Consider the following 16,408-nt stretch of genomic DNA (forward strand, 5'->3'; position numbering starts at 1 on the left):
ACGTCATCACCACTTTGCGCGTGCGCACACGGAGGGCCATGACCACGCCCCCTCCCAGCGCGGAAGCCTCCACCCTGCGCAGGCGCAGTGCGCGTCAGCGCCTTTCCCGGTAGTCCTTGGAGGTGCACTCGGCGCGCCAAGTCCCAGGCATTGCGCGGGAGTCTGCAGAGCCGGTGAGCAGGAGGTGGTTAAGGGGAAGATCGGGGTGATGAGAAAAGTTCCGAAGTGTGTGGTTTCTGTTCATAGGGAAAAGGGAGTGCTGGGGTGGTCGCCGTGCTGACGCCGGTGCGAATCCTTGGTTCCGAAGGCAGGATTTCCGTAGGGATCCGTGTGGAGTGCGCAGGGCTGGCGTCACGGAAAAGTGAGCCCCGGCCTGACTTTCTGGGCTTCCTTCCAGACTGCCTTCCCGGGACCCCCGTGGCAAAAGGAAACTGGAAAAAGGAAAAGGAAATGACGAGGGCTGGCCTGCTCTGCGGGGATCTGAGATGCCAAGTATCCAAGGAGAGCCTGGAGGGCCGGGCCGGGCCGCGGCGCTGTCCTCGGTGCTGAAGGCAGGCCCCGGGGAAACCCCGTGGAGGACCCATTCCCCCAGGCCACGGCCCACAGTCCCTGGCTCCAAGCACAGCGCAGGCTTTCCATCCGCGCTGGGCACTGGACAATCAGAACGAGCCGGTGGCAACACAATCTGCAATTTCAGAAAGTTGAGATGAGAAAGGAAATTCCATTCCTGTCTCTCTTGTTCTTGGATTAAGCCCCTTTGGTCTCTGCCCCTCCCGATGGTGGTGTGCCCTCAGACCTGGCTACCTCCAGGGCAGACTCCTGTCTGTACTGCTCCAGGCTTGTTAGCCAAGGTGAGCTTGCTTTTGATGTAAGGTGTGTCACCAAAAGAGGTTTATCTAAACACAGCCAGGGTAGAGTGAGAATTGTGCTTTTCCTCACAGTTACACATGAAAAATACTTGTTTGGAAGAGGCATGGTAGGACTGGGCAGTCTTCCAATAAAGAAAAGACCACGAAGTTTCCAATTGGTTCTCGTACTCATTTGCCTTTGTGTGTGTGTGTATGTGTGTGTGTGTGAGTGCAAGCGTGCGTGCATGTGCACGCAAGGAACGGTGTTTCTGTGAGTGGATTTTCTTCTGTTGATACAATAAAATGTTCACTACTCCTGGTACCAACTGCCTGTTTTTCATTCTGATAAAGGTTAGAGGGGTATTTTGTTGTTGTTGTTTTCTTAAAGAGAAGAAAATGTGAAATGTATTTACCTGACCTTGGTGTTCTTGGATGAGTCTGGCATATGCAAAGTTATGTATCCTACATAGAAATGTGTTTAAATATGTTCTTTTTATCTTTTGATCAAAGATGACTTCCTTGTTTGCTCAAGAATTTCGCCTTTCTAAAAGACATGAAGAAATGTAAGTTTTGAAAAAGAATGACCTAAATACAGAGTTGTACTGGCTCTATTAGTACACCTTTATTAGTACTTTATTATGTACATAAATGTGTATTACCTTCTTACATAAAAACTTATGTAAAATTTTATGTAAAACTTTATTCGCACCACACTTAAAGAGATGTTGGTACAGGAAATTTCATTATCTCTTAACAACAACTAAGAGGGCACTATTGTTCAGTATCTCTTTGTTTCTAATTTCTAAATAATCTCACCTTTCATCTCTCCCTTTCTGGACTACACATTGGTACTTAATAGATATCTCTAAGCCTCCTATCTGGGCTGACTTCATATTCATGGGTGTGTAATCGATACAGATCCAACACTTGGTTTAATCCCTGATGCCAGGCCTCAATCAATTTTCTTCTTCCTCTGAGAGCTGAGACTTTCCTGAAGCCTCTACGATACTTCTTTACAAAAAAAAAAAAAAAACTGCTCAAAGAGCTCAGCTTTTAGTTCCACTTTCAAGACAAGCCTAGGATAAAACAATGTTTTCTGAAAACCTTTACAACTATTTAAGGATTCCACTTGTGTGGATACCATTTATGTATTTTCAGTCATCTGACATATTTTCTTATAGGGGTGGGAACATCCGGCCCCAGCCTAGAAGGCCTTCAAAATCATTTGGTACATGACAGGACAGACATATATACTTCTCATATGCTTCTTGTCAGTTGCCTGTGCCATCTGTCTATATTGACAACTTTGTATGGCCCACAAATGACGTTATAAATATCCAAATGGCCCTTGGCAGATTAAAGGTTCCCTGCCCCTTAAAAACTTGTAAAACGAGCATCTGACCAGCATAGAACTTTTAAAGTATATTATATATAATGAAATAGTTTGAGAATTTACTTTTAACTTTTCCCATCTTTCTTTAGTTACTGTTTTACCTTGTTGTGAGCATGCATATATACACACTGCCTCTCACTCATATATCAAACCATCATCTTTCTCTTGGAAAAAGAGGAAAAAAATATTTTTATTGCTTCTTCAAACATATGGAAGTTTAGCACAATTCTAAATGTGTAACATGAGATTCAGGGGTACTGAAGTGTTAAGCAGAAGGTTTCATATAGCAAGTTATATCAATGTATGTGTGTGGGGAGGTATATATAACTATGTGTACAAGGAGATATGTATTACAGTTTGCATTTTCACCAAAAATTAAAACATATCTTCAACACTCTAAAATAATTTCAAAAGACCACAGAGGCTAAAGAAGAGAAGCATGTATTTATGGTATATATAAAGAATAGATTCGTGTTAATGAAAATAATTTTATCCAAATTGACTTGAAACTTAGAGGATCACCAATAGTCTTCATTGTCGTGTTAGTTTACCTACTCATTAACTTTCAAAGAAAATAGGTTATAGTTGAAGTTTAATGCAATTAAAACTTATTTTGTGCTTTGGTCAATAAGATCATTTACTTCTTAAATTCTTTTCAGTTTATATAATCTTCACTTTTTTCAGAGTATCACAGAGACTAATACTACTTCAACAAATGAAGAATAAATCTGCAAACAAAAACACAGAAAAGGTATCTCAGCTGCCAGCAGCTGAAACTGCTTTTAAAAGGAACCTTAGTCTTTTAAAGGTAAGTTTCTATGATGAATATAGAGATTTTTTTTCCATCTTTCCAAAACCATCTTAATTTTATTAGTTTGACTTAATATCTTTGTTCTCAGCAATAGATAGAATTAATGAAGCAGCATCTTTTTTGGACCCCTGATAGTGGAGTAAATGACAGGTCAATTTTTATTAATTTTTTTTTCAATCAGCCAGAATACTGATGACTACAGGAAGAATAGTAAGGTCACCTTTGTGCACAAAGAAATAGAAGGTATATCTTTCCATTTCCCATCTTTTATTTGAAGGAAGATCTTGAACAACCATAAGCTGTAATGTGTTCAGATTCAATCCAGAACTATTGAGGGTACCATGAGAAACAAGGACAATTTCATTTTGCCCTACTGAAGCCATAATCAACATACAGAACTCCTATCTATGATAACAGATTTCTCAAGATTCCTTTGGATGGTTATGGAGGAGGTGGTCAAAATGTATGATTGTGCAGGGCTTCACCATTTGGCCAATGTACCCATTTGGAGTAAAATCATATGTGTAACATTTTTGGCTGCCTGCTATACTTTGCTTCCAGAATTGTGTGGCTTCATCCATAATTAAAACCCTAAAGTTTGCTTCCATTCAAGCTTCCAAGAGATCCTATGACTAAAACATTTGGTAGTAAGACTATATTATTTAAGTTATAAAGCAGTGCTTTCAGTTTTTTATTGTTAAATATTTTCATCGATAGGCATGATACAGCTATCTTCTATCCTCACTAGAGATAAAGGAAGAGGAAAATTCAGTTATCTTCTCAGCTTCTGGCAGTTTGATCTACAGTAATTTAAGTCACAGCCATAGTGCTACCAAAGCATTCTATATTGCCATATGTCTTACTTGCCCAATGGTGTTAGCGATATTTATTTTTAAATGGAAAATATAGGATATTCTGGAATTTGCTGTGAAAAGTTAGAAAAACTAAATTAGAAGACTAGATTGCTATCTACCTGCAGCAAGTGATGTAACATTTGATTTTAAATGTTTTCCTCTTAATGAGCAAGTGTTTGACAAATACCCAGAGGCTAACAGTAGAGAATACCAAGTTAAGTATAAATCAACATTCTTACTCTCCAGGAGATAACAGGGTTAGCTGACATTAGGATCCTTGTAAGATCCTTGTTATTAACTGAGTTTAAACACTAAATTACGTGGCATACAGGCAATGAGACATTTGAGACTATGAGGAATTAAGAGCAAAAAGATTTTTGAGAGCTTTTATGAGTATAGTGATTTGTCCCATCTTTCCAAAAAAAGTTTTACATGAATTTTATGACTTGGATTTATGTCAAAGTCATATATCTGAGTAAGAAGTATAAATAGCAAAGCAGCATTAATATGACAATATTGATGCTCTAAGAGGCTTCAAATAGGAAGCCCAAGACTTCAGCCATGATTGATTAGGCAGAAGGCAAGGTATTCCCTTGGATTCTTAAATAAAAAAGGCCAAAAACAGAGAAATTGAAGAGTTCTATTAATGTTCAAAGGACTGTGGAGTTCTATTAATGTTCAAAGAACTGTGAACTAACTAGCTTGGAAGAAAGGTTGGATATGTTTGGGGAATCAAAAGAAGTTGATTGGGCTGGGAAGGTGGCTCAGAGGTAGACCGCTTGCCTTACATGCCTGAGGCCCTGGGTTCGATTCCTCAGCACCACATAAGCAAAAAGAAAAAAGCCGGAAGTGGTGCTGTGGCTCAAGTGGTAGAGCGCTAGCCTTGAGCTGAAGAGCTAAGGGACAGCGCCCAGGCCGAGTTCAGGCCCCACGACCGGACCCAAAAAAAAAAAAAAAAGAAGTTGAGAATTGATATGTAAGGACAACATATTACTCTAAGTGAGTGAACAAAAGAAAATTGTACACTTACATAGGAAATAAGTGGTTGTTTAAGAAAGATTAAGTTTTCATTTAGATGATGCAAGGTGGTGTTAAAAACAAAGTTAGAGTTCAGAACAGTAGCTGAAAACAGGGTATATTAGGTTTAGTGTGTTAAATGTGTTTTCACTCAGGATATTTGCAACTCATAATACATTTATAGGATGTAACCTTATGAGAAGTCAAAGAGTACCAAGTAGAAGGAAGATAATGAGGGTGACTTCACAGTTGTGAGAAACTTCAATTTGGGTTGCTATTTTTTCCCTATCAAAGGGAAAAACCAGAAAAGCTAAAGAAAATAAAGTGATCTATCACCAGACCATGCTATCCATTTGGAAGCAAGTACATTTTTGCCCATTTCCGCCCAGTCCTTTAATAACCATTTCCTAAGCACCTATTATGTTGCAAATGCAGTGCTTGCTGCTAGTTGTGCTTTCTTCCTTGTATTTTTTTTAGATTCTGAATAATTGTCAATGCAATTTTTTTATCCCACTTTTCTTCTCATTTCTTTAAAATTTGGAAGATACTACATAGAAGCAATTGTGAAAGTAAGATAAAATAAGGTTGAATTACAGAATTTTGAATTGGGAGAGACTTTGGGGGGAAGAATATGGGTGAGGATTAAACATAGGCCCTTATGCATGCTATATACACATTCTACCACTAAGCTCCCAAAGGATAATTCATTATATTCTCATTGAAATGTTTCAACTTTTGAAATTTGCTTATTTATTTATTTAGATACTGTCTCACTATGTATCCTAGACTGGCCTCAAACTCTTGATCTTTCTAAGAGCTGAAATGAACAGACCTGGTACCCACACACTGGACAAAATTTTTTAGCATTAATATATTTTCAAAGGTACAAAATAGATAAAAGTGGACTTGACTTTGACCCAAAGCCTCACTTGATCAGCCTGTCACTGTTGCTCAGTTTTTACTCTAAGAACTATGAAAAATACTAATCTGGCCTGTTTCCATAAAGATAAGGAAACTACTCTATTGTTAAGAATTGGTTATCTCTAGGATAGGTACTTCAGAAGTACTTCACACACCAAATAAGAACAACTTCTGTTACCACATGCTATTTAACCATGTGTAGATCCTTTAACCAACATAATAAACATTAAGGCAAAATGAACTAAGCCAGGTGCTGGTGGCTCACACCTGTAATCCTAGCTACTCGGAAGGCTGAGATCTCAGGATTACAGTTTGAAGCCAGACGAACCAGGAAAGTCCCCATAAGACTGTCCAATTAACCACTCAAAACTCAGCTGTGGATCAAAGTAGCAGAGTGCTAGCTTCAGCAAAAGAGCTCAGAGACAGCCAGGCCCTGAGTTCAAGCCCCACGACTGACAGAGGCTGGGGGAAGGGGGAGGAGAGGGATGGAGGGAGGGAGGGAATGGGACTAAAGGTACAAAAATCAATAGTGTTAACTATACATATAATTACAGAATATAAGAGATCAGATTCACATTTCTGATAAAACTATTATAATATTTTAACAGGGGTTATCCATGATAGTGTTAAGACACTTATTACACTAAAATGTAGGACTAAAAGAAAACATAATCTGGGTCTCAGTGATTCATGCCTATAATCCTAGCTCCTCAGGAGTCTGAGATCTAAGGTCTAAAGCCAGCCCAGGCAGGATTTTGTGAGATTATCTCCACAAAATCACTTTTAAAAAAAAGCCAGAAGTAGAGCTGCTGGCTCAAGTGATAGAGCACTAGTTTGAACTAAAGAAGTTTAAGGACAGAGTCCAGGCATGAGTTCAAGTCCCAGGACTAGCCAAAAAAAAAAAAAAAAAGAACACATAAAAGGAGATATGCTTTAATCCTGACATTGGAGACTCTTATTTTTCTATCGTTACCTGTCATAGCATTATAGAGTTTTGTTTTAAATCCCAGAAAAGTGTTCATTAGATTCTGTAAAACACATAATTTTTATACATGTAAATTTGTTTGAAAAAGTAAACTGGCAAGAATATCATGGCCTCCAGTGAGTCACATCTAAACCCACGATGCTAAGACCTAGGGTACCAAGGTTCAAAGCCAGCATAAACAGAATAGTCTACAAGACACCATCTCTAGTTAATCAGAAAAAATGCTGCACTAGAGACATGGCTCAAGCGGTAGCATGCCAGCCAGAGCAAACAAGCTGAGAGCCAAAGCACTGAGTTCAAGCCCCATTACAGAACGTACAACAAAAGAACCAAAGGATTTTTCAAGGAGTGCTAGAAGAAACTAATTCTATCAAATATTTAACCCTATTAGTAAATAATAAATATGGATACATTTAAGATGACTCAAGCTTCAAGTCAGCAAATGCCGTAGAAGATAGTGAACCTTAAAGCACAGGCCCAGTGATTTTTTTCCTCTATTAGTATTAATTGGAATGTATCTACCTTTATTAAAAAACAAACATAATGGATAGACATTTGGAAGAGGGAGGATTTTGTTTCTGTATAAACACTTCTATGAGGAAAACTGACCTCTCCACTACCACCTCCCAGAAAACTTCATTTGACCCAGAAAAGCAAGGCTGTGATAAGTGACTTTACCCATGAGAAGATGCACACAAACCTTGCAGGCAAACGAAGAATATGACATTGTTAAAGCACATCAGAGACAGAATGAGTGCTGTCACTGACTGAGTCCTTATGGGACGCTTGGCAGTTATAAAGAGCTTCGGCAGCCAGGTGCCACTGGTGTGTGCCTGTAATCCCAGCTATTCAGGAGGCTGAGATCTGAGGATTATGAGTCAAAGCCAGCCACAGCAGGAAAGTCCATGAGACTCTTATCTCCAAATAAGCTCCAAGAAAAGCCAAAAGTGAAGCTGTAACTCAAGTGGTAGAGGGCTAGCCTTGAGTAAAAAAGCTCAAGGATAACTCTCAGGCCCCGATTTCAAGTCCTAGGTCTGGCACGCTTGCGCATGCCCTCACGTATGCACGCTCGTGCACACAGTCAGCCTCAGCAACCTGCATCCAGGATGACCAGTAACAATTTTCAACTGACCGTCTTCTTCTTTTTTGGATCAGTTCTGCGGTTTGGACCCAGGCCCTTGAGGCTAGGCAGGCATTTTACACTGCTAGCCCTTTGTTTTTGTGCCGGTACTATGGCTTGAACTCAGAGCCTTGAAGCCTTTCCACTCACTGCTGGTACTCTAACCACTTGAGTCATGCCTCCAGTACAGCATTTTTTGCTGGTTAACTGGAGATAAGAGCCACTCACTTATCTACCTGGCTGACTTTGAACTTCCATCCTCTGATCTCAGCCTCCTGAAGAGCTACGAGTAAATGCGAGCACCAATACCTGGCACCTTTTTATTTTTTTTTCTAATAAACCATGCCAGCCTGGATTATGATCCTCTTATTGACATCTCCCTTGTAATTGAGATGACAGACATGTACCGCCAAGCCCAATTGCTATAGGTTAAGATGGGTTCTTGCAAACTTTTGTTTAGACTGACTTCCAAACCCTCCTCCCAACTTCTACCTACTGGGTAGGTAAGATTATATGCCCAGGTACCCACTTTCAATAGAGACAAATTAAACATGAGCCTAACATACCTAAAGCTCTGGGTTTGATCCTTTACTCCCACCCCAAAAAAACAGATGAAATTAATTTGTCCTAAGAAGCATATACAATATACTGCAAGTGTTTGCTATAAAAGAATTGTTCTTCACTGAACCTTTAAAATTCCATGTGTGTTTTACAGTTAAGCACATCTTCATCTAGCATATTTCAGGCATTCCAGTATCCACATGCAACCAATGGCTAGTGTATTAACAGTATACATCTACAGGCCTCATCAGATTCAGGTCTGATGTTTTGAGGAAGACCACTTCCAGAATGGATGGACAGTTTTTTTCTTTTTCTTTTTTAAATGTTGGCACTCATTAAAGTTCATTGCCTAGAGGTCACAAAGGGTGGTATCCAATTTTTAAATTCCTCTTTGATCCTGATTATTTGTATAAAGAAAATATCCCTTCTCATTAATAACTGGGTTACACTAGAATGTAGTTCAAGTAAGGAAAACTTGACTGACTACTTGATTCCTTTTCCATCTTTTGTTTCTGTTTGTTTTGTAGTGTTGGAACAAATCCAAAGCCTTGTATGTGCTGTAAAGTCTCCCACTCTAACCCTGGTTGGTCTAGAACTTGAGATCCTTTTTCCGCTGGTGCTAAAACTTTTGTTCTTACTGATTTTTAATGATTGTACTAGTGTTGAGCCATGCCCTCGGCCTTTTTTTTTTTTTTTGCTGTTTTGACTAATTTTTTAAATATAGTCTTACATTGTTTGCCAGGAGCCAGCATCAGACCATTATTCTCCTACTTCGTGGCCTCCATTTTAGCTGGGAGTACACTTTAGTGTAATCACTACGCCCAGTTTATTTGTTAAATTGGGGTTACATTAACGTTTTTGCCTGGACTAGCCTTGAACCATGATCCTCCTGATTGCTGCCTCCTATGGCACTGACTGACTGAAGCCACCTGCCCTGCAATTCCCATTTAGATTTCAGTTGTTCTTAGCAGTTGGAAGCATCATGACAGTAATAGGTTTTGGGAGTTTCTTTTCTTTCTAATCTGATGAGTTCTTCCAGGCTTATTGTGGTGACTTGCTGCCCAGACTTGGAATTGGTCTTTGCTTCAAGGAGCCCTGTCTTCTTTTGGCAGGAAATATATTTAGAGCCCTCAATCTGGGCACTAGGACTATTTATTGCAACTTCCTCAGATTTTAAGATAAAATATAAGAACTTCTAACAGTACTTCCAATTCAGTTACAAGATTACAAGAATATTAAAAACATTGATTTTTGTGCCTCTTTTTCACACACCAAAAATCTCAATTCCCAAAGAATTTTTCAACACCAACATAACTATGTATAATAGCTCCCCCTTTATCTGCAGGACATATTCTGCAAAACCCCAAGGGTGAGAGGGATGTCAAAAGATTTCCTTGGAGTTGATTATTTAGTATGGATGAAATATGCTAGAAACTGAACCCAGATCTTGTACATGCTGAGGGTGTAATCTCTACCACTGAGAGATACTCTCAGCCTCTAGAATTTTCTATTGAATACTTTCAGGCCATCATTAATAGTGTGAAGGGAAAATGTTGGAAACCATGGATCAGGAGGGACTCTCGTTTATACTTTGTCCTATGATACCAACCAGAGTGGTTTTTACTAAGATACCTAGTAATAACTCTGTTATTACTAGAGGGGATATCTTGCTAAGAGTGTTTGGTTAATACTGTGCTTTTAAGACCACAGTTATGCCACCAACTAATTTGCTTTATTTGTTTTTGAAGTTTTAGTGTTATTCTTTATTCATTCTATAACTTCATCAAAAATTAAATGGTGGAGTGACAGATCTATAAAACAGTAATAAAGTTTAGTCAGAAAAGTAGCCTTTTTTCCATTCTTCTTTTTCCTTTTCCCTCCCCTCATCTTGGCTCCTTTTTATTAAGTTTAACTTTCGGGTTATACTTAAGAAACTTTTAACATCTTATTTATTCTTTTAATGAATTTACAAACACATGCCCTGCACTTGTATAAGGATCATGTGGGACATAGTACATATCTTCTAGTAGTATATATAATAGTCAATGGAAAAATTCTTTTATAGAAGTATTAGAATATAACTTGTTACAGAATCCTGGAGTCAAATTGTAGAGCATTTTTGTTTTGCTTTGGGTGGGTTTGGGGTTTTGGGTGGGGGAGGGAAGAAGGTCTTTGCATTGTTCTTCGCTCTTTGCACTGTACTCATAAGTTGATATGTTGAATTGAAACCCCTCTGTACAACTACTGAAATTATTTTTTAAAAATTTAAATCAATTTTTCTTAGCATAGGGAAGAATATAATTCAAGTACTTCTTTCCATCAATGAATTAATCCCTCGACAGGTATGGATTGAACTAAAGAAAGAGAGAAATGCTCTTGGCATGAGTCAGAATAAGCAGTGTAAGTACTCATTGAATTGAGTAAGTACAGTAATAAGACAATAGCTGTGGGAATGAAATGGAAAGGCTAGAAGAAGCATTCTCAAGAACAATCTGGAGAGCTTTGAAATTTTTAACTGGCAGAGAATAAGAAGATTTGAAGATGAAGGAAACTGTCACTAACCTAAGAGGTATCTAGGAGAATAGAATTCCCAACACCATTCATTGATTGGGCCCATTCAGTGGGAAGAAAATGGGCTTTGTTGTATTTAGTAATGAGGGGTAAGGTAGGAAGGTTGTCATCTTCTACAGTAATGGTTAGATGAGACTATATTAAGAGACAGTCATGAAAGGAGATAAAGTAAAAATAGGAAGACAGATGTCACAAATCTTAAGAAACCCACACTGAAGAAAAGAAACAGTGCCAGTGGCGCACCTATAATCCTAGCTTCTAAAGAGGCTGAGATCTGAGAATCACAGTTCAAAGCCAGACCAAGCAGGAAAGTCCATGAGACTCATCTTCAATTAAGCACCAAAAAAGCTGGAAATGGAGCAGTGGCTCAGCTCAGGGACAGTGACCAGGCCCTGATTTTAAGCCCCAGGACTGGTACCAAAAAGAGAAAGAGAGGGAGGGATAGAGTGGAGGGAGGGAACTAGAAAGAATAAGAGATAAGCAAAAACATCTAAGAAAGTCAAAGATCACATGAGGAAAAACTTCCAGAGAAGTGGTCATCTTAGACAAAATGCTGGAGATGACAGTCTTTGTCTTACCACAGACCTCCTGCTTTACCAAATCATGTGCCCTGCCCATACGTGCACTTTGATTGCATATCTGCTCTTCAGAAGTGATTCTCAGCATCTTCATTTTCTCATCTTCAAGAGAAAACATCTACATTCTCTCTACCTGAGCTAGCTCCGCCACCAACAATAACTTTGGGACTGTTCTTAGAATACCAACATAGCTGAAGGCATGACTGTTCTGTGTTTTGGCTACTGGATTACAAAAGTTAAAAATAATAATTTTCCGAATGTGGTACAGTCTATTCAGATTACAGATGAGTTAGTTGCTCTCTATATCTATGGGCATAGACATGAAATGCTTTTTCACTGGAAACTTCACTGTGAACTGCTATGAGTAAACACGCTAACATTAGGTTTTTAAGCCCAAAATCAATGTCGTGTTTTTTTTTTTTCTTTTCAAATCACCTTCCTCTAGACAGCAGGTGCATTAATGGTTGTGCAACTTTGGGGAGTCCCTTTAGGGAATTTCCTGTTTTTCCCTTTTACATTTCACACCCATTCCTTGCTCTGCCGCTACCATCTGCTGTCTTTTTTCTCCTGTTCAGCATTGGCTTCTTCACACCCTACTCCCACGCCCTTTTCCATCTCCCTCCGTCTGTCCAACAGCCCTCGACTTAGATTGCTCCAATGTTGTACATGGATCGAGAGAACTTTCTCTTTCCTATCAGTTCCCTAAGCTCAAAGGAGAAACAAAATTTCCCCGGTTTTGTACCAAGGCCTCTGAACTTGATAAACATAGTTAAGTGGCACCAGACAACATAGGTGCTGACATGGAGGAACCATTTCTTACACAGCCTTAAATATTTTCATAATTGCACACAGAATCCTGTGTTTCTGGACATATGTTTGATGCATCTATCAAGGTAACATTTATACCGAGTTATGAGCTAAGTTACTGTGGTGTTTCTGCAGTGATAAAAGAAATATGCACATTATCAAGTTAAACTACAAACTAAAGCCTGGTACTTGAATGCTATCGGCTTGAATGATATACCGCCAAGCAATAAAACATACTGTTAAAATTAACATGGAAGGTTAGTCCCAGACATCTAGCTAATATGGGGGGGGGGAGCCCTTGTCAAAAACAACTGGGGCAATTCATTGAACTTCTTTTAAATTTGTGGAATATTTGTATAAAATGTACAGATGGAGTGTTGAATAAATGAGCTGGATGCCACTCATATACCACTCAGGTCATCTGCAGAGATTAGGACTCTGCTTTTAGGGTGAACACTGCAGGTCTATCTTGATTCTTTTATCTGTCAGGATGCTTTTAGATGGTTTGAAAACTAAGTTAATGCTCTGACAATTTTTGCATCTTTAGGTTTTTGAGTCAGTCTTTACTGTGTAGCTCAGACTGGCCTCAGACTCACTCTCCTCCTGCCTCAGCCTCCCACTGTGGGGATTGCAAGTGTGCACCACCACACCCAGCTGCTCAAAACAATTTTAAAGAAAGCTGCTTTTGACAAATTACTAGCACTTACCAGCTATCCAAAGTGAAAAGACAGAACACTGAAGTAACACCCCCTTTCTATTTTTAAAACAAGCAAACAGTACTCTTTACTAGAAGTGGGTTAATTGAGCTATAATCAGTTCTAACTCACTATGCCTCCATCAGCTCAAACTGTATCAAGAGCAGAGATGTAGAATGCAGACCTTGGCAGCAAAGGTGTCATTGGTGGTATATAGAAATGCTGTAGTTTTTAAATGCTGTATCTGTTACAGGATATAGAAGCAGCAGAGAAGTCTCTGCAGACCAGGATTCACCAACATCCTCTGCCTGAGGTGCTTTCTCTTGAGGTGAGACCAAAGGAATAAGTAACAAGTGAGAACCAGTCCTAACTGTACAGTCGACATTGAACAATCCTGTGTGTGTGTGTCATTTCCCAGCTCTGCTCAGTCAGTACAAGAAATAAGATATGTTTGATTCATCTTTAACCTTATAAGTGGTAACTGAGAAGCATGAACAAAATTTATACCCAGTGGAAATTTTGGCAAGATACTCTTCCCCCTCATCTTTTGACACAACTATCCTGTTAAAATCACAACCACTGAAGATTGCTGTAAATCAAAGGTTTGAGCAGGCCCAAGCTGAGGGCTTTTCTTGTTACAACTGTTCAAAGGAGTGGTTTATTCAGTGCCTTGGCCAGAATCTAGCCAAGGATTCTTAAATACATATTATCATACAATATAGTGTAGCATTTGTCTGTTGTATTTAGCTCCGTTTTCAAGAACAGATTGGGAAGCTGGCTCATGAAAAAAAAAGCCATATTTGGTACACAAATATGTTTGTGATGAATGGGAATTTACTATGTATAGAAAATTTTCATTTTATATTTTAATGCCTTTTTTTTCAAATGCCATTTTTCTTTCTTCCCAACTAAGGATTATGAATAGACTCAAAAGGAAAGGCTGAGAATTTGCCCCTTAATTTTCTGTGTCATCTAGGGTAATAAGAAGGAGTGATCAAGGACTGAACAGAAAACTTCTGGTACAAAGTTGTGCGTTGGGCATGTCTTTTTCTTTGTTGATTCCCCAATACTTTACTCTGGCACATACAAGGCCTACATAATAGGGGTTAATCCAGCCGTGAATGGTAGAGAAACCCCCAACCACGGGCCTTGGATGGCATTTTTCTTAGCTAGTCTCGCACAGCAGGATGACCTTTATTTTAAGTATTTCAGGCTGTTTCTCAGACCACATGCATAGCTGTCCAGATACACAGAATTCCTCACACCATTTTCAACTGTGTAGGCTGTGTTACCTTCTTAATGCTTAGAATGAACAATTATGTGTTTCTAGTGCTACCTCATTTGCTGAATTTCCCAAAATACAATTGTTAATGTTGACCTAATGTAAAATGCCCTCAGAAATGTTAGCACTAAATCACTGTGGACTCTTTAGGGCTGTCACCTAAGAAACCATGGAAGTTCCTACACAGAAAAGGAAATGGTAAAACCACATGAATTTCTCTGGCCTATAGACCACTAGAGTCCGACCACTAATATACATCTTGCTGGTGGTTCACGCCTGTAATCCTAGCTCATCAGGATGAAGAGATCTGAGGACTGTGGTTCAAAGCTAGTAAAGTCTATGAGATTCTTGTCTCCCTTTCACCAGTAAAAATCTGGAAGCAGAGCTGTGGCTCAAGTGGTAGAGTGCTATCTTTGAGCAAAAATAAGCTTTAGGGACAGCTTCCAAGCCCTGAGTTCAAGCCCCAAGACCAGCACCAAAAACTAATAAGTAAAACAAACAAACAAAAACCATGACATCAACTTACAAACTATTATTAAATGATACTGATAAAATGTTCTCATAATACAACTTTTATAAAAATGGCAATTTGTGACTTCAAATATTTTCATAAAAGTTAATTTATGATGTATGCTTTTACACACCTAAAAGCAAATTTCCTTTACATTTCTTATCTTGTCCTAGGTCAAATCATTTGCTATTGTGAATAATGTTTTCATGTTTAATCACTTCACTGTAATAACTTCAGTGTGGGTAATTTTGATGTAGGATAGAAAATATTTAACAAGTCGATGCATACTGTAAATGATAGGGCTGGCAATTATCACAAGGTTGACCACAAGAGGGCGTGTAAAATCACAATAAAATTCTAAAACCTGTAATTCTGCCAGGCTCTGGTTTTACTGAGAAATTTGAAAATTAACACTAGTAAGTAGCCAGATTTTTTTCTAAAATTAACATAAAATATTCTGTATAGGAAATGTATTCTACTTATATCTGTGAGTGTGTGTGTGTGTGTGTGTGTGTGTGTGCACGCGCGCGTGTGTGCCCGTACGCGCACTCTTGCGCTTAGGTGAATAAACATTTAGACTATTATGAAGAGCCAAGTTCAGTCACTTGATATGGTGTCTTACTTTGGGGTATTTTTTTTTCAGGCTCGTTACTGGGCATCAGTGGAAGAATATATTCCCAAATGGAAACAGTTTCTTTTAGGAAGAGCACCATACCCCACTGGTGTTGAAAATCATGATAAAACAGAAAACAACCTTCAAAAGAAAGCTGCAAAGCAATTAACTTCTTCACATGCATTTTAAAAGACCTATTTAACAAGCTGGATATGTAACATTTGTAGACAAGTATGATAATTTCTGAAATTGACTATGTCCCTATAACAACATGAACATTGTATCATAAATGACAATAGAGACATAATTATGTACTGAGAAATGTTAGATTGTCACCTAGTGCTACTTCAAGGTCACAGATTTGTTTTCTGCTAACCCCACTGAAGTGTTAACAACTGATATTAAAGGTTTAATGTTTAGTCAATGAAGTATGAAATCAGTGTTGTCATTTAGAATACTTACAACCATTCTCATGTAAGGAGGTTGGTTATCAGTTTTCTAGAACCTATACTTTGAAGCTATTACATTGTGGGGAAAAGGTATAGGATCAAGATGGTTCCTTTTAACAAATAAAAACATGGTGACACTTGGCTGCTGTTGTACATAATAGTTATCAAAAATAGATCTAGAGGATTATGCGCCTCATAGATAGACCTCCCACAGCTGTGGAGATGGACAGACCTACACTGTGAAGCATTTGGTAAGTAGCTAGTTTCAGGAAGGCTTGGAATTGGTTTTGAGAAAGGGAACCTAGTAGAGCCGAGTAGAAAGGTTGACTAGACTCGTAAGATGGTTATTAAAGGGTTGCCAACCTTATGTGTGCAAATGACCTCTCCTCATC

General features: G+C 38.7%; 1 protein-coding gene across 2 annotated transcripts; it reads left to right on the forward strand.

Moving 5' to 3' along the window:
• The first annotated feature begins 78 nt into the window (after positions 1-78).
• Cep15 (centrosomal protein 15) lies at positions 79-15,991 on the forward strand. Of its 2 annotated transcripts, XM_070018859.1 has the most exons (6): positions 79-173; positions 398-851; positions 1,359-1,411; positions 2,926-3,049; positions 13,415-13,489; positions 15,598-15,991. In XM_070018859.1, exons 2-6 carry the CDS (start codon positions 777-779, stop codon positions 15,754-15,756), a joined length of 486 nt encoding a protein of 161 aa, XP_069874960.1. In that variant the 5' UTR covers positions 79-173; positions 398-776; the 3' UTR covers positions 15,757-15,991. The 2 variants fall into 2 exon arrangements, with proteins under 2 accessions (XP_069874960.1, XP_069874961.1); XM_070018860.1 differs by lacking the exon at positions 398-851.
• The last annotated feature ends 417 nt before the right edge of the window (positions 15,992-16,408 follow it).

The sequence above is a fragment of the Dipodomys merriami genome, unplaced genomic scaffold (genome assembly GCF_024711535.1).
Source record: "Dipodomys merriami isolate MVZ:Mamm:240054 unplaced genomic scaffold, mDipMer1.0.p SCAF_13, whole genome shotgun sequence".
NCBI classification, from domain to species: Eukaryota; Metazoa; Chordata; class Mammalia; order Rodentia; family Heteromyidae; genus Dipodomys; species Dipodomys merriami.